The sequence below is a fragment of the Pyxicephalus adspersus genome, chromosome 7 (assembly GCF_032062135.1).
Source record: "Pyxicephalus adspersus chromosome 7, UCB_Pads_2.0, whole genome shotgun sequence".
Lineage (NCBI taxonomy): Eukaryota > Metazoa > Chordata > Amphibia > Anura > Pyxicephalidae > Pyxicephalus > Pyxicephalus adspersus.
In genome coordinates, this window is record NC_092864.1 from 57,641,717 (window position 1) to 57,661,095 (window position 19,379).

The 19,379-nt window shown below is 37.0% G+C and overlaps 1 protein-coding gene across 5 annotated transcripts in view; it reads right to left on the reverse strand.

Annotated features, from left to right (window-relative positions):
- ADARB1 (adenosine deaminase RNA specific B1) overlaps positions 1–19,379 on the reverse strand; it is a 63,176-nt gene that overhangs the window by 6,741 nt on the left and 37,056 nt on the right. For 4 of the 5 annotated variants that reach the window (XM_072418606.1, XM_072418609.1, XM_072418604.1 and 1 more), the window contains 7 exons: positions 17,895–17,921; positions 11,374–11,448; positions 7,276–8,204; positions 5,574–5,688; positions 4,242–4,410; positions 1,694–1,842; positions 270–438 (listed from right to left, as the gene is read on the reverse strand). In XM_072418606.1, the coding sequence (XP_072274707.1) occupies positions 270–438; positions 1,694–1,842; positions 4,242–4,410; positions 5,574–5,688; positions 7,276–8,204; positions 11,374–11,448; positions 17,895–17,921 (1,633 nt within the window). The remainder of the gene's footprint in view (positions 1–269; positions 439–1,693; positions 1,843–4,241; positions 4,411–5,573; positions 5,689–7,275; positions 8,205–11,373; positions 11,449–17,894; positions 17,922–19,379) is intronic. The other variant, XM_072418607.1, reaches the window with a different exon arrangement.

The following is a 19,379-nucleotide window of genomic DNA, read 5'->3' on the forward strand; positions in this document are numbered from 1 at the left end:
ATTTAAAACAAAATACAAATAAATAATTAAATGCTCATGTAAGATTTAATGTTCGGTATTTAGAACCAAAAAGCAATAGCATTTTAATTAAGCTTTTTACTTTTGAAAGCTTATTAAAAAAATACAACATAATTCAATGTTTGTCAAACATAATTAAAGACTAAAGGTTTCATTTGAAAGCTCATTATAAAGAAAACGTGCTAAATTACCTGCAGAAAGGATTTTAACAATATATTCTCCAAGGAGGTACTTATTCACTAAGCGCTCACCTTGCAATCTTGTCACTGCAAGACATTGTCAGTAGTCTCTCTCCTTGCAGAACACCGTCCCACGTTTGGATGGTGCTGCTGGACCTCACAGGTATCGTACCTTCTCCAGACTCTATCTTGGTTCGAAGCTGTCCTCTGGCTTTTCGGTTTGGATGGCGATCACCTTGGTCTGTAAGAAGTAAATAAAAATTTACTTTAATCTGTCCTGCCTCCGAAAATAATAAACCAAGCACAGAACATATTAGAAGTCACCCATTATATATAAGGCTGCAGAAAGGGGCCATGTTGGTGTAAGCCCATGTATTTTGCCAAAATAAAGCCAACATAAGTACACTTGCCTTTACTGTATGCAATAGGCATGTAAAACATAATACAAGACAGGATGTGAGTATCCAAGGCAGCTAACAGCTTCTTCCTTACTGCTTCCATTGACAAAGAATACCCATATATCAGGTTTAGAAAAGCCCCAGTGATGCTTGAGAGGAACAATAACCAGAGAGGGTTTCAAACCTGTCCCAATGAGCAAGTTTAAAAACAGAGACAAAGTCATTTTCTTGTCCTCTCAACCCTCTACAACAGAGAATGGTCCGTTAAACCAAGCTGGGGTTTGTGCAGAATGACCAAAAGGTAGTGTCTAAGAGTAACTCCATTGTGCATAAAAGTTTGACTATCCTTTACGCCTTAGGATGTCCAATATATCAAAGTATGGAAGCTTAAAACATTTGAGGTATTTATTGCTGGTGGGTATATAAAAGGTGAGAACTAGAAGTGTGAGCAGAAGTGCAGGATGCACAAAGTTCCAGAGGGATACATGCAGCTGGGAAATACAGGGAAGAGTAAATATTAATAGTAGAGGATATGGGCTGTAAATACATCTTTTTACATTGATCATCAAACAAAAGTGAAATGTTTACATTTATCTATACAGCAAATGTTAATGCAATGTAAACAATGTTTGGTATGGTTTGAATATCCCAACTATAATTTCTTAGGTAAGCTAATGTTAATTTAATAAAAAAATGAACTATATTATATTTCTGTAACTTTGCTACGTGAAGCTGTTAATTAGACAAGCATGCCCCCAAAGTCAAATGATGATCATAAGAATTATAGGCAAGTTTTCACTGTTGATCACAGGTCCTCAAGGGCTGTCATGGTCGTGTTTTAACCTAAATCCTTTAAATGAGTGACTGACAGGTATAAAGACAAAGAATTTAAAGTTGATATATGTTTCAGGTCTGTGACCAATAATTATTGGCAGTATCTGGCTTCAACTAGCATTTTCAAAAGAAGACAAGCAACAGTATTTTTCCTATGGCAGGTGTCTTTTAAACCCTATGCAAACTAAAAGTAGAAAGCCATTTAAAAAAATAATTTGGTAATCTGTTACAGGGCTACATGAACCTTGGCTGTTATTTCAATACCTTCCTGTCCAGCTTCATGAGGGGAAAAGATACGAGCATCTCCACAGGGTGATGTGCTGATGTATAGATGAAATTGGACATTGTCTTTTAGTTTAAATCCACTGTGTTCAGATTTCATAAAAATGGACTTCTGATGATCTTCTTTAGCACTAAGAAAAGATGAAAATGTAAGGATTGTGCGGTTTGAATTTGCAAACAATAACACAACTAGAATAGGAGTATTAGGAATCTAAAATGCACAGGCGGATCAATATTTAACTGTACAGCACCTGTGTGGTGCTTCAGGCCATCCTCCTCATCAAATTCCCCTTTTTGCCGGATTATATTGTTCGAGAATGCCTGTGCTTCCCACAGTATTTTTTATGCCAGAAAAATAAAGCTGGATGCCAAGCAAACAGCTAAATGCACAAATGAAATAATCTGCATGTTGTTTAATTTACTACAGGGTTTTTAGTGTTGCCCATCCACTCCTGATATAAATTCAGTCCCTTTAGAAGAGACACATGGGATGGCTTGTTCTAAAGTCATGGACACAGCAGTGTCCTATCTCCACCCTCACCCTTGTGGGTGAACAGCGAGACTACAGAAGTCATCCTATTGATCACACTACTCTCTACTTTTCTCTCTGCATCTTCCTTGTCAACACATTTGTATGCAACTTCCAGCCCTGCATTTCCATTCCCAGCTTAAACCATAAAAACAGCTGCAGGGAGCCAAGTCAAATTGTTATTATGAGAGTTATTAATAACAGACCTCTATTTGTGTTTTTATATCTGTTTACAGATCAAAGTACCAATTAACATTTCAAGCTAAACACAGGTAAGTTTTTCTGTAAAACTGCAAGAGACACCATCTAACACTCTGAAGAATGGCACATAAAACAGATGTCAACAATCAAAATGCCCTTTCTGTAACAATGGTGCTCAGAGATCACGGTGTTGGCATACTTTGGAGCTGCAAACATCATCAACAGATCCAAAGAACCCAACAAGAATGCTGATGATTTTTATTGTTCTATACAATGATTTGTAGTTGGTTAATTCACGACAGGACTTCTAAATGTGCTTTGTCTATAAGGTTTTTAAATTTGAGATTTTGAATGTTGAATCTTAAATGTTCGTGTCATTACAGCATTTTATTTTGCGTTAGCAATATGAATATGGATTTGATGCAACAAAAATACTCAAGTTGATTACTAAATGAATGGAATATTTTTTAACATTTGTTTGTTATAATTTGTTTGTAAATGGCAGCCGAGCCACTTTAACCACCTGAGCGTTACACTGAGGTCTAGATTTCTGTACCAAAAGCGTTACAGGTTTTCATGAAATGTTTTTTTTTAATTGTAGACCTGTAACTTACAGAAATATGTCCGAATAGGGGTCTAGTGGATATAATGAATATAAAAAATGTTTGAAACACACCAATCATGTACAAAAAAAAAAAAATTACTTTTAATAAAATTAAAGGAAAAACACAAAATTCAGCTTAAACAAGAACACATAAATAAATGAAAAATACTGAAAATGCGATAATTAGGTATACTGTATAGTAATATATTTTTCTAAAACACCTCCCTAGTGTCCAACGTCACATACCTATAGACAAAACCACATAAATATATTTTCTATTATTTTGTATTGGATTGGATACAGGAGTTTGTATTCAATCCAATACAAAATGAATGAATGAGTTTCAATTTGAATTTCCCGCACACGCGCCGACGTCATCGTGCACGCACGCACAAGAAGCTTCTTGTTTCAGAGATCACCCGGCGCTGGAACGAGAATGACGCTGGATGATCAGCGGGACCAGGTAAGAAGCTGGCCGGCATCTTGTGGTCCGCCGGCCGGCATCTTGTCGGTCCCGCTGGTATAGGAGAAGGCACCCGACGCTGGAGAGGGAGATCGACGCTGGAGGACGACGCTGGAACACGGACACGACGCTGGATGAGCACAGCGGGACCAGGTAAGTGAGATTTTAATATAGTGAGAAATGTATGGGGTTAACGATAATTGCAACTTTTTTTAGTACGAAAAAGTACGGGCTTAACAGTTGGGAGGTTAAACAATAAACTACTGTATTCTCCTGGAGAATCAATCACTGCAATTGAAAACGCATGGACTTGGAGGATTCTCCACCAGAGAATGTTTAGTCTGTGTCAGATACACTGATTTATATTTGGACTCTTTATTACTAATTTCCTAGAAAGTTTTCTTTAGATTCCTTAGTGTATCCCCACTTTTTAGGAAAGGGTGTCAGAAAATATTCTTTAGGGCAGGGAGGCAGTGCATTAAAAGACAAGCTAGTACGTAAAAGCCTCTACTAACCTTGATGGCAGGAATTCTTTTTTATCATGGTATTATTGGTATACAAAGTATTCTGGGAAAGTCATTCTATTTTTGGGACACGTTGGGGCAATTTTTTTTGTCTTAAGGTCCAAGAACAGGAAGCCAGTCTTTGCTTTAAATTCTCTTTTTTTTTCCCATATAGAAATACTAAACAATTACAACAATACAAACAAGTTAAAGTATTATCCTTCACTCACCTTAAGAACAACTCTAGCTGTGTGTAGAGAAATCTAAGTAGTGATCTGCGTGATATGATTTCAGCATGACAGTCATTTAATGCAAGACCACGGTCACTCATATATTCTCCATTAATACATTTTGTTCCAGTGGAAACACTGATGACCTGGGCATCCTTCACATCAGTTCCTATAAGATAAATCTAAAGTTATTTCTCAGTGTTTAAAAATAAAGATACCAAAAAGAACAAAAAAAAAAAAAAATACAAAAATTATTTGTTTGACAAGGTCACCAGATGAACATAATGGGTGGTCCAAAGTGCAGTTAATGCTTTTGCCATCTATTGTTCATAAAACTCTTTAATATCTCTCAAAGATTGAGGGTCAAAAATACATGGAATCTTATTTAAAATGTAAATGCCAGTCATAAAGTTTTCTTTATGTTTTGGATAGACTTGGAGAAATTCTTGAAGTTTAAACCTTTCCTGTCTCCACTCCTTACCCCTTAACTCTTGCTTACAAAACTAGGGATACGATTCAGTTGTGATCCTGCTGCAAGTTCAATTTGAACTTCTGCTATTCCACATCCCTGGGATAACGATAAGCAATTCCCATCCCCACTCTAGAGGAACGCTGACCTAAAACCCATTTTTACTCACCTAGACTTTATAGTCGTGTGATGCTCTGGTCCCAGACTCTTCTTCCGTTTCAGAGCAGCACACTCCTATGGTGTTCACAGTACTGCTTTAACATTTCCTATTAGATGTCCAGTTTTAGAGCGAGTGATTTGGACACTCAAAGAAGGACCTACGCTTTGAAATACAGATTCACAACTCCCCACAATTAAAAAAAAGGGATTGTAACAAGGGGAGCTCTGAGGAGCAGATGGCACAGGACTCCTGAACCCAGAACCAGCAAAGTCAAGGAACCTGGATAAATATATATCCTGTTTATATCCTGGTAACAAAAAACTAAACCTTGGGGCATGGGTTGAGCAAAAATGTTTTGTTCAGATATGAGCTTTAAAGAATATGCAATTCCAAGAGAATGATCTTAGGCACTATCAGGATCACTAATCTAAGATTATTTTCTCTTATGAATGAATGTTCTTCTCTAATGAAAGTAACCCAAAAACATTTCCCAGTGGGATCAGAGACAATAATAAAAAACACAAAAATAGGTTCCATACTTTGTCTACTCCATCAAAGAAACCTGCTTGGCTGGGATGGAGTTATAAATCCTTCACCTAACAGTACGATGTTGAGTGATATTTCAATACTTTTTTTTCCTACCTCCTCCAAAATGTCCTTCCCTTTTAAGTACCCACCCAAATTCAACACCCAATGCATGTACCTGTTGTCATGACTACACCAGCCAAGACTTTCCGCCGCGCATGTGGGGATGTGAAGTTATCTGTTAGTTCACTGAACTTATCTACAACCAAACGCGAAACGGCATCAGCCAAAACCTTCAAATATAGAAAAATAAAAGTTAAGTTATGGCCAGGTATTTTCCACAGACATAGAATTTTATTATTACCCAATTTTTTGGCAATATTATCTACAAACAACATTATAAAAAGGCAAGAATTTAGACATCACATTTCACATGCAGAGTTTGTTTTATTTAGGACACTTTTTTCCTTTTTTTAAACAGTACTCATGGAAAGCAGAACTTTCTTTTCAAAACATGATAACCATTACTGGTCAGTTACATAAAATATAGTGATGGACAGCTATGAGAAAAGAATATGTGGGTATACAGTCATACGAAAAAATATGCAAATCCTATGGAAATGGATGACTAATGCTGCTGTTTCCTTAGGAGGAGGCTCTCACATGAATTAAAAAAAGTCCTGACTTCACCAAAATGGCTGTCTCTACAAAGCACAGGACAAGGCACTGCAAGTCAGTAATGGGGGAAGGGTCAGATGTAGAGGGCCACAGACACAATTGGCACTAGTCATCTGCCCTCATGAAGGCCTTCTTTTTTTTTTTTGGCACAACATCAGGAACTCCGTTTCTCTTATGCCAGCAGGCTCACTGACTAATTCCTGGCACCAATTTTGTATATTTGTTCTATTTCCTGAATGGACTGACCTATCCAAGAAATCAGAACCAACGTATTCTCTATTATTGGAAAGGAAAACCTGCAATGCTTCTCATTCTTACATATTAAAGCAACTACACAAAAAGTAGTGAACATTGATCCTCTGTCCTAAAAAAGTAATGCTGTCAGCCAGTCAGAAGCAACTTCCTATATGTTGTAATGGGATTTCTTGAGTTTCCTAGTGTACCTTTACTATCTCACCCCTTATTCTGGGTCACTCCACAACAACGTGGTGTCTACGTGACCCAAGTTTACACAACCAAACATAACATCTCTTAGTGAGTCTATAATTGAAAACAAAAAAACATCAGGTTTTGCTGTTGAAGTGCAAAAATTAAAAATATATGTCTAAAGCTGCATACACACGTGCAATTATTGTCGTTGGAAAGGATCTTTCACTATCCTTTCCAACAACTAAAGAACTGCAAGATGCATGAACAAGTGTTGTACATACAGCACCATTCTGCTCTATGGAGAGGGGCGAACGATGGAGTGGCACCCCGCAGCGCGCTCCCCCCCTTTCCTTGCATTAGGATCATTCGTTGTCCATTTACCGTGGAATCGCCAGGACAGTTGTTCGGATGATGGATGTCGGGCGCTGTACACACACCAGATTCTCTTCCGATATCAGCCCTCGATTTGGGCGAGAACCATTGGACGTGTGTACGTAGCTTTAGACAGATAGAGATCGAGAAACAGATAGGGATAGAGAGAACACCGATGCTGCTAAAGTTGACTGTGGCATCCAGTCATCAAAGATCCATGGATGAAAATAAAAGATTTTGAGATTCTAGCTGCACTTAAGCAGGGAATTTAATATTGCAATGACCTGCAGTTTAAAGTTTGTTAGATGTTCAAATGAACTGCAATAAAATAAAAATAGTGAAAAAACAATGGTAAATATATCTAAAAAATAAATAAAATAAAAGGCTTGAATTCTCCTTACCTGAGGTAAATGAAGTTGTAGTCCTTCACTTGGAATAGGCTGTCGGGAGGGGGTCTGATCCAGCTGCATGTTAAAGAGTGATGCCAAAGCTGACTGTGCTGCTCGTGCTTTAGCAAGCTTTTTGTTTCTTCCAGAACCTTCGAATGTCTGATTGTCCACTGTGACTGACATGACAAAGTTTTTAGCATGACTTTCCCCACTCTCTGAGACAAAGTCATACTTCAGACCAGGTCGCAGTTCATTTAAAATCATCACAGGATTTTTTCCACTTGCTGGTGGAAAGAGAGATGGGGTAGGAAGGGGAGACTGGACTAGATTACCAGAACCAACCAAAGTCATGCTGTAGTCACTTGAAGAACTAAAAGCTTCATTTCCATTTGATCCCAAGAAAAATGTATGATCAGACTGTTCTGGTTTCTCAAATCCATTAAATAGTGTGTCAGCAAAGTCAGCTTGGTCAGAGGTGAAATCAGTGTTTACAGATAGCGTTCTCCCCATAGCAATGTGGGCTTCTGATGCATTTGGAAACTGTACAAAGGACCGTAAAGCCTTTTCAGCTGCATGTAGCTTGGCTTTTTTCTTTGTTGGTCCTGAACCCTCAAAAGCTTGTCCATTAACCTCAACAGTCATGATAAAAACTGGTGCATGAACTGGCCCAGACTGGGAAAGAAGCTTATACTGCAAGCCAGGCTTTATTTCATTCAGCTGCATAAGAGCATTCTTTGGCAACACAGGTCCTGGAGTTTTCTTCCTCTTCTTTGGACGAAACTTGGAATGTCCATTATTACCTTCCTCCAATGGTCTTTTTCTGTTGCTTCCCTCACCCCCATTGGAGAGCTGAGCCCCCTCCCCGGTAGTTTGGCCATTCCCATCTTTTGCGGATACTCCATCCAGGTTACGGTTTTCTTTAACATCGGTGCTGCTCGAACCTGCGGTGCCCAGAAAGAGTAACTTACAACGCCTTCGTTGCAGGATCTTGTAAATGCAAAATTTATAGATTCCTTTATCTATCTTTGTCACTGGTTCAGTGATGTGTGGTCACTAAATACTCAATCATGGCAAATATTAGTTGCCATTAACATTTAACCAAAATCAAACAAAGTGAAAGATTAAACAATTTAATTCTTCTCTGTAATTAACCTATTCACATGTAAATTTTGCATGGAGTCTGTTGACAAAAGTTAAAACTTACCAATACATTAAAGTAAAAATTTAAAAATAAAATAAAAATAATAAACTGGATTTGGGAAAATTTAATCATACTAAGGAGGACTTGTTAAATTAAAAGGATGCAGGTTTTTGAAGTCGAACAGAATTTGCCAGCTTTGTTTATTTATATATAATCACAAGAAAGACGGAAAGTGACAAGAAAAAAAACCATTCAAGAAATGTACGAATTCAATGTAAGAGCTCAAGGCAAAAATTGTATCTTGAAAGTTCAACCTCTGGTAAATATAAGGAGAAAAATAACGGGGAAATGTTTGGCAGATATATGAAACGCTGAGGTCCGTTTCCACTTATGACTTGAACAGAACCGAGTGTTCCAAGCCTTGGAACAGTTAGCTAATAAAGCAAACACACACCACTTAACCCAGCTAACAAAGCTGATGGAATGGTTGCTAAATTTTCATTTATAACATCCTCCAGCAAAAGCTCGATAGGTTACTCCTTTCGGCGCTCAACAGACCAAAGAGAAAGAAACAAAAAATAAAGTTTGAAATGAGAACATTTCACTGCTGGTTAAAAGTTAGACATGGTCTTTGTTTCCTAGGTCTTGTATAAATATAAAGTTCGTTTTCCTTGGCCATGCCAACTCTCATACAGAAGTGCAATAAAAGGTAGAACTTCACCGACTGGACTGCTTAATTACACAGTATTTAGCTAGTAAAGTCACATAATTCTCTTGAGCAGGACCAGGGAGAATTAAAAAAAAAAAAATATATATATATATATATATATATATATATATATATATTGTGCAGAATTGATTAAAAAAAAAAAACAAAATTTAAATATAAAGAAGTCACTCCTTCCCTAGTATGGGAACAAATATATCCCTCCTTCCCCACAATTAAGTGCTTGGTGCCCTAAATGGCCACATAAAAGACACAAAACACATGAATTCTTGACTTATATATGGACAAATATTGACAAACTCAAAAGATAAATAAAACACCAAATAACTCTAAAAGCAGCCTCCAAAACTGTTATTTGCCTTCCATTTATCGTGGACGAGGAACAGCAACCCTCTAAAACAGGGGTGTCAAACTCTAGCATGCGGGCCAAACCAGGCGCGCAACGTCATTTTTTTTGCCCCCAAAGGAATCTTAAATATGAATTGCAGCTGGCCCACGGCAAGTGGCCCCGCATTGGACGGTTTATAGACACAGGGATTTGTAGTAGCGGTGCTATTTCAGTGAAGAGGGAGTTCCAGCCACTCATAACATTACGAATCGCATTGGACTGTTTTCTAGACGCAGGGAATTGTAGTAGCGCTGCTATTTCAGTTTCACGTTTGGCACGCGAGTCTCACACCCCTGCTCTAAGAGCTCTAGGTCTATCCTAGCCAATGCTTAGGCAGGGTAAAGCAGTCCTCCTCTGCCCCTAGGTGACAGCTGTGGCATTTTAGTGGGGCACATGGTCCTTTACACCTATAAGTGCCCCCCCCCCTTCTTTTTTTCTAAATTCTCTTGATGGGGTAAGCAAAGAGAGTATAGGCTGCTGCAGTAAACAGCATTAGGATAATCCTGTTGCTTGGCCCTGCATGGCCAAACCAGCATGAGCTTTGCTGACTGGAGAGCTATGGCTCAACCAGCAGAACGGCTCAGACTGCTGCTTTAACTCAACTCTTTTACCTTTGCATGAAAAAAGAAGAGATGCTTTTTTACTTTTTTCTTTGTAATTAAAGCAGTGTCTTCTTTATGAACTGAACATACAGCAAAACTGATCACTAACTGTTCTACTTCAGCAAAAAGTATCTAATAGTAAATTTCATACAAGGATAAAAGATAAGCCAATACAGGTAAATCAAATGTGCAAACATATACAGCTCAATACTAAGGCAGAGCATAAGAGTGTAATATAAAATAGTGTAATAGAGTAATAAAGTAAGGCTGCCTAGCTCTCTAATGGCCAAGAGGAAAGTGCAGGAGGTACATGTGTGGACATTTCTCTGGGTTCCTATACCCTATGCCCGCAGCAGTCTCTTTAATGCCTACCAAAGGTTCATAGAACCACAGTCATTATGATACAGAATCTTACAAAGACTACATGAAAGGCTGTTTTACAAATATTCATCACTGAACAGAAAAGAATAAAAAATACTAAAAAAAAAAACAGAAGAAAAAAACAAAAATCACAAATAAACATTACAGCTACCTAAAGCCAAATTACTAAAAAAAAAAAAAAACAAACAAAAAAAATAGCAATGGTAGGTGGAAAGACAAGTGGTACGGTCCAAAGTATTTTTTAAGTTTGTAAATATATTACTATTTACAAATATAAAAATACAAACAGAATGTACATATTTACTCAAATTTAAACCAAGGTATCTAACTTTTACCTGAAAAAACAGGAAAACAAAATGTAATCGTCACTGAATGTTTTATTTTTTAAAACCTTTAAAAAGGGTAAAAAATAAATACAAATCTGTGGACTCAAACTGTTAACCCTGTATTCAAAAAAAAAAAAAAAAAAAAGCCTCATCCCCTCATGTAAAATAGGTAACACTCCAATATTGTCAAAGCAAGAGTTCGTTATACAGGTTTGCTTGTCAGTTGTCCCTCACTGCTTATTACCGTTTTCTTTTCAGTGAAAAGTTTCAGCTTGCTAAAACTGAAAACAATATCTGATTTGGGTGAGAATAATAATGATTTTATCTTAGCAGTCATTTAGCCCTTTTTCCAAATTTCTGTATGTCCCATACAAATAGCAATTCAGCAAATATTCACATGACCCCTGAACAAAAAAAACACAAATAATTGTTAGAAGCCCAAACAATTTGTCCAGAAAACTGCAAAGCATATGTAGAAAAACGTCATGGTTTGTTGAAAAAGATGGTTTTGTTCATGAGGCTTTACAACATCAACTGTATCTTACTCATATTTTCTTCATCATCCACATCCATAGTGAAATACTTTTGTTGTTTCCTGGTCTGGCGAAGGGTGCCTCGTTCTAAAACAAGATGAAATACTTCGTTATAGGCAGTGTCCATACATACATGACAGAGCTTATTTTTAGAAATGATCCCAATATTAACCTAATCACTCCCCCCCCCAAAAAAAAAAGGTTTTGGTACCCAACCAAAATCCAAAATCCATCTTTAAATCTGAAACAGTTATTTTGTTAGGCAACAGCCTAAATATTTTAACTCATCCACAAGCCTTACTCCTCTATTATTTATTGCTACGATTATGTTGTAAATATATTAAACAAGCAAACAAATGATTGTTTGAATGTACTATGTAGGAAGACCTGTGGTTTTTGCAGATAAGACATTATTTAACATTTAATAACTTAACGTTTGGCAGCATAAAAGAACATTTCAAATTATTATGCTAACAAATTTGTTTTGGCATATATTTAGCAAGTAGCAATTCTGTTTGAAATATGCACAGCTGACATTTTTACCAATAATTACTAAACAAGAGAAAAGAGATAAGGAGAAAAAAAAATTCTAGTCTTTGTGTACACAATGAATACATTAAACTTAACACCTTGTCTGCCTTGGCAGCAAACCTGATGCAGCATTCTGAAATTGTAATCCAATTAGGTCTGCTTAAAGGTTTTCAGAATACCAGCACAATATTTAAACCATCCTTAGAGCTGAACATGGCCACCAAGCTTTTTAGTTATACCACAAGCTTAAACAGGATTTTGGTAAACCAATTTTACACTGCATAGGGTCAGTACCCACTACTATGATTTAGCCAAGCACTCCCATCCCAAGTCCAACACTGCATAAACTTCATCTTAATCTCAGTAAAAAAAAAAAAAAAAAAATATATATAATTTTATAATACACATATAAACATAGTATATCATTCAATGCCTTTAGAGGTGTATTACCCACTAGAATTTTTTTTGTGTGCAATTGTTTATACTCCTTGCAATAAAGGCATGCCTAAATTATCACTACTGCAGCCAAGGCTGGATTTCACATCAGGAGCCAATAACCATCCAAAGATCCACTCCTCGGTTACATACTCATCACATCATTTGTTTTTATCAATTACAAAAGGTACATAAGGTAAAGGAAGATTAAAAATAAACTTACAAGAAGAAAAAATAAATAAATATATAAAATAAAAAAAATGGTATGATGTCTTTCATGTTTTTGTTTGGACTCATTGCTAGTCTTAGGTGGTAGGGTGGATCCATACAAGACGGATGCTGTACACATGCCAGATGCTCATCTGATACTAGCCCCGAGGCGATCATCTGACGTGTGTATGCAGCCTTAGCAGTAAAGTTTACCAGCCCCTTGTGCAAAAAAGGACTTTGACGCATTCTTGTCTAGATTGCGACCAACTTTATTTTTTGAATGAAATACATGATTAAATGAAATATGAGTCTACTCACTGTATATATGTAGCAGGGTTCTCCCCAGGCCCTTTTTAGCTGGGTGCACCACCCGGCACTTTTCAGCACCCACCTGGCTGTTTTTGGGTGGTTACTAAAGAGTTTGGTCACAATACAGGGGCTGCCACCCACCTACAATTTCTTCCCACCCGGCTTAAAAAAAATTCTGGGTTGAGCACTGATGTAGTATGTAACAGAAGCTTAGGGATCAATGGTATGTAGGGCTCAGTAGCGTGTAACGCAAGGTGGTGGGGTCAGTATTACTCATACATGTACATATTATGTAACAGGGGTTTAAGAGCAGCAATATGAAATGAAGAGTGCAAGGGTCAGTAGTGTGCAACGTGGGCTTTAAGGTTCAGTAGTACATAATAATGGGTGCAGTGCACAGAAAGTAAAGTAAAGCAAAGTTAACAGGTCAGTAGTATGAAAAGAACTTGAAGATGTTTTATTGTAATGTACAGATCTCACCAACATACACACTATTTATACATATATACTGTACAGCTATCCTACCATTCCAGATACAACAAAACACCAAGAAATTATCATCTAAATTATACTACAACAAAAGAAAGGCATGAAACAATAAAAGTGCTGCCATTTGTTGACACATCTAATCTAATCAGCAAGTCACAAAGCAGCAACTCAATACATATAGGTATGTAGGTATATAGGTATGTAGACATCATCAAGACAACCTGCTGAATTTTAAACCATCAGAATGAGTTGGAAAACTGATTAAGGTGACTGAACATAGCTTGGTTTCTGAAAGTCAGACCAGCCTTCCCGGCACCAAAAACTGATGGTCTGCTGGGATTTTCATGTGCAACCATCCCTGGTTTTACAGAGAATGGTCCAAAATGGGCTCAATGACCGTCAGGTCTCTGGGTGGAAATGCCTTGTTCAGATGAGAATGGCCAGACTGGTTTGAGTTGATAGAAATGCAACAAAAGGCTATAGCAGCAGAAGACCACACTGGATGCCATTCAAGTCGGCTAAGAAAAGTAATTTTCATGGTCTCACAAAAACTAGAAGATTGAATAAACATTGTCTGAACTGAGGATTTTTTTTTAATGTATGGCTGAACACAAGTAGGCAGAATAGCCTGTCTGCAATGACAGCTTTCAGGAAAATTTCATGTCTCATGATTCCTTATATTGTGTATTAATGATGAGGATGTTTACATGTGTAATCTCAACTCTACAGTACAATCAGTGGCTACAAATGAAAACATTCAGAGAATAAAATGTAGGATATTACATTACATTAAGGATATGCAGCTCTCTGCAAAGTATATGAGGCTGATACCTTAATGAAAAAAAATAAACATTTTGCAAATCAGTATTGTAAATGCCAACGTTTCCATGTCCCAAAAACATGCTCCTGTATCACAGAATGTAAGAAAGGCCAGGACTAATCTGGTCAGAAGTTAAAGCTTGGCCTTTGTGTGGGACCCAAGTGGCTCCCAGAACACAAGAAATAATTTTTACTCCAACACAGGTACTTGTAAAGCAGCACAAAATGAACAACAATTGAAACATATTTCTTCTAATCCTCAAACTGTACTCATTGAGAGCAGTCCACACAAAAAGGTCAGCAGTACCAAAAAAGGTTCATTTTTTCTCAAAATATCTCTAAATTTTTCATTCCAGCAGTCATAAGTTCCATCCAGTAAAGCCTGATGACACATATTACACATTTGTGGATGTGTACCTTGGCTCAAACAAAGGAGATGTCGGAGGACATTAGAAAAGAGTTGTAATCTTCTTCAGCTTTATAGGCACCAAGACCGTCTCAACTGAGTTTGGACTCTACCAATGAACAGTCAAACAGATTGTGTACAAATTGAGGATAATTAAGACTGATGTTGCCCCAGAAGTGGACGAGTGTTAATGGTAACTCCAACTGCAAGGTGTGTAATAGTCTGAGAGGTTTCAAAACAACCCAGGCTAACGTCTAAGCAACCAAAAGCCTATCTCACATCGGTGAATGTTGACATTCATGAGTCCACCATCAGCAGAACCCTGAACAGCAATGATAATTATAGCAAGATTGCAAAGGAAAAAAGCCACTGCTCTCTAGCAAAATATTGACCATCTACAGTTTGCTAAGGGTCTCATGGGCAAGCCAATTTTTTGAATGGATGAAGCCAAAATAGAACTTTTTGGTTTAAAGAAGGAGTGTCATACTTGGAGAAAGAAAAAACACTGTATTCCAGCATAGAAACCTTATCCCATCTTTAAAAACATGGCGGTAGGAATGTTCTGGTTAGGCTTTGTTTTGCTGCTGTAGGGCTTGGATGGCTTGGCATCATTTATTAAACAAAAAATTCTAAAGGAAAATGTCATGACATCTGTTTGTGAACTGAATCTCAAGAGACAGTCATGCAGCAAGACAGCAATCCTAAACACATGTCATTCCACCAAAGAAAGGGTGAAGAAGAATAAAATATTCTGGAATGGCCAAGTAAAAGTCCTGACCCTAATCAGAGATACTATGGAAAGACCTAAAGCAATCGGTTCACATGAAGAAACCCACCAACATCCAGGAGTTAGAGCTGTTCTTTATGAAGGAGTTGATGTGCAGGACTGATTCACAGTTGCCGCAAATGTTTAGTTATAGATTGTTGCACAAGGGGGTCACACCAAATACAGACAGCATGACTCACTTACTTATGCCATACCCAAATATGTTACTGAACTATTTTTTTGGTTCAACAAATACAGAACCAAATATAATAATGTTTGTTTCATTTGTTTTACTAGGTTTTATTATTCAATTTTAGGACATGAAAAATCAGATGATGTTTTAGGCCACATTCATATAAATTTAGAGAACACCTAAAAATGTCACAAACATTCAAGAACCACTGTAATAGCCACACCAATGAATATCAAGTTTGCAAAAAAAACAAACTGCTCCACATGCTTTCTCTATTCATTTTTCAGTGTAATTTTTTTCGCAGTTTTTAAAATATTGCAAGCAAAAACACATATTCAAGTACATGCAGAAAAAATCTCCATAAAACATTTCTCTATGCAAACAAAATCAAGCATAATAAACTTGTCACACTCTTGTATATGTTGTCCAAGATATGTTTTGGAAGTACTTGAAGTTGATAAAATAGACAAAAGGCCTTTTGGCTACAAATACATTCTTCAGTGGCTTGTAGTGCCTTCTCATCTTACAGTCTACAACTACTGAAGCTGAGAAAATGAGGTTATACTCCTTTTTAACTGCTGAGAAATGAGTTTCAACTTCATTATCTCAGCAATTTTTCAACAGGTTAATGAATGCAGATTTTATAGAGCTCAGCATTGCAATTTCACAGTGGCAGAAGATTTGACAAACTGGATCTCCGCTTCATTATAAGGGAAACAAGCTAAAAGACTTGTGCAAATGGACATGAATCCTAAAGTACTTTAAGGGTGGTTCAACCCAAAAAGTCCATCAACCAAAAACAATGCCCTGTGGTAGCCCACCTTCCCCAAACTGACATTTTTTATTTCTTTTTTAATTATTCAGCATCACTGACATTTTGCAATTATTCATAACCCATGTTGCATAAGCTTTTTCCTATACTAAAAATGTAGAACACTTGTTCTTTCTGTGCTGCTTTACTGATTTAGTATTGTAAGGTAGTGAGAGGAGGGAAGAACACTGTGGCCATCTTCACTTCTAGCACAACCACATACGGAATGGCAGCCATGTAGCCAATATTGTAACTCATTGCTCTTCTAAAAGAGCTACAAGGCAAAAAAGTATAATTAAATGACAACAACCCTTGCAGGTGGCACCCCAGGACAGGAAGCCATAAGACGTAGAATGACTGCAACTGCAGAAGAAAGGAGATTCACAAAGCAGATCATTCATCTGCTGGTGGGCACAGATTGGGCCACAGAAGGCATGACTTAACTGCATACTGAATGCAAAGGTGGATGGAAGGTGTAGTCTGCAAACATAGGCGTGAACTTGCTCATCTTGGACATATCACACGGAATAACCCATTTTATCAATCCATGAGTTGGAAAAAACAAAAAACATGATCATTTCTGACCTATCCTTATCACTGTGACAAGACAGTTGAAGCTGACTGCAGTAATACTGTAAAACTAAAATTACACTGAGCAGGCTAGTCTGTAACCTGCATAACATTAGTGGGTGACAGACTGACTTTATTTGGTACTTTGAGATTTTATTTTTTGTAACAAATGTAGCTGCAAATTCGAAATTGGACTTTTGTTGGGTTTTGCTGCTAACTGGGGCCCTGTTAGAGAGATTTCCCTCTCGTCCTGATTTAGGACAGTACATAATTTCAATGGAACAGTTTCCACCCACATCCTATCCTGATATGGGGCAGGATGTGATTTTCCTGGACAGGTAGTGATGAAAAACCTTCAACAGGGAGATAGAAAAAGTAAAACACAAATTTTAGCCTTCTTCAATAGCATTTTTTTTTTTTTTGTCTGTCTTGCCATTTGAAAGTTCCATTCACTTTCATGGCTACAATTTCAGGGCACCTAGCTCATAAATTTCTAGGGACAAGCCAACAAATGTGTCGTTGGTTTGGATAAATTCACTGTTTGATCAACAAGCCTTTTTGGAGCATTTTAATAAATTATGATGGGATGTAATCAAGGTAAAGAAATCTGATACTGAAACTTCTGGGCAAGAAACAGGAAAATAACTTCCTAGGAGAGGTGTCCTCAACTGAACATAACTTATTTATACCATACCCCCTTGTGGGTACAGAAACCAAATAATGAGTAATGCAATCAGGGTGGATATCGGGAGATATATATATATATATATATATATATATATATATATAGGAAATGTAAAAAAAAATCCTTATGATTTTCTTTCAGAAGCTTAGTTTCTAATTAGCCATATGTCAAAAGCTGTACTACAATTAAACGAATAAAAAAAAAGAAACTTAAATTTTTTTTTAAAACTAGTTACATTGCAACATAAAACATTTGGTCTATATAATTGATTATCTCAAAGAACTAAAAGAGCATTAAATCAAATCCTACCTTCTGCCATTGCTTTTGTGGTGATGCCTAGAGAAGGAAAAGTAACATATTATTTAGCATTCATACAGGCAAACAACATCACATCTGCAAACTGACAATATAGTATCAAATGAAGAATCTGTTCAAATATTACTTGTAATTGTTGGTAACTTAGAAATACATTTGTAACCACTTTCTTATTTTTCCAATGATCTAAGTAGTTCAACAACATATTTTAATTGATAAAAACTGAAAATTAAAAAGAAAATATGTATGGGTTGTTATCTTTTGGGTGTATTGGTTACCAGGCTTTTGAGATTTACTCCAGGCCTGCTGGACCAGTGGGCACTACATTCCTATATTATATGTTCATAGCAATTTGAATGCCCCATCTCTCATGTGGGTTTAGTCAGATGAAAATGCAAAATTGAAGTCATTAAGTAAATAGGTCTTGAAAATCATCCATGTAAACCTTGTGGCTGGCTTGCATTCCAGGCCCAGGGTTACACAAGGTCCTTTTTTCTAAGTGGAGATTTAGCTCCACAATTCTCATTCAATTGTCAAATTACATGGCTTTATTGGTGACTTCGGCAATTAAATATAGACACGGAGCATAATCTGGAAAGAAGCAGAGGTCCCATACTGCCCAGGCCAAAGGTACAATTTGACCATGAATGTGTAAAAGTACCGGGGGCATGTCACAATTTATTCTGTTCAACTGTCTTGTCACAGGGATCAGGACATATATAAGTCAACATTTTTGTTCCATGAAGAAGATCAATCTGGTATGTTAAATCTGGATATGTGCACCAATAACTTTCATCATGTTTCCTCTATATAGCTGTCTATACCATGACAAAGCAACCAGGCCTTGGTGGACACCTGGGACAGGTAACAGCGTCGCCATAAATGAGAATTATGGTGTACTTGTCTGACAACCCGAGGAAGTCAATGGGATTTAGACACTATACATAAAGCTTACAATCATATTTCTTCATTTAAAATCCATACAACGACCTAGAAGAGACATGGATTTCACTGTAAATTGGAACACTTAAATAAAAAAAAAGTTCAGAAACTGCCATGAAAGGAAGATAGAGAGAAGACAATGAAATTAGGATAATCACTTGAGGGGAACTTCAAACAATATAAAGAGTAAAGCATTTTCTGTGTAAGCGGGATGCTTGATTACAGCCAGTTGTTATCAAGCTAAAATGCAGATGAGAATAATAGCAGTGCCCGATATCATGCCTGGCTAAACTTTGCTGTAATGAATACATTTTTCAAAACGAATTTTCCAATGTGGAATAAAATATGGAGGTGTTCAAGGCTACCTTACCCTGCAAAATTTGAATGATTCATTGTATGAATCTTACAAGATCTATGAACACAGACAGCATTTCAGGGACACCCTTCACTTTTTATGGGCTCCCAGGGCCATGTAAAGATGGAGTTTTTTTTGTACTAAAGAAAGAAGGATTATATAATAACATGACAAGATGAAGT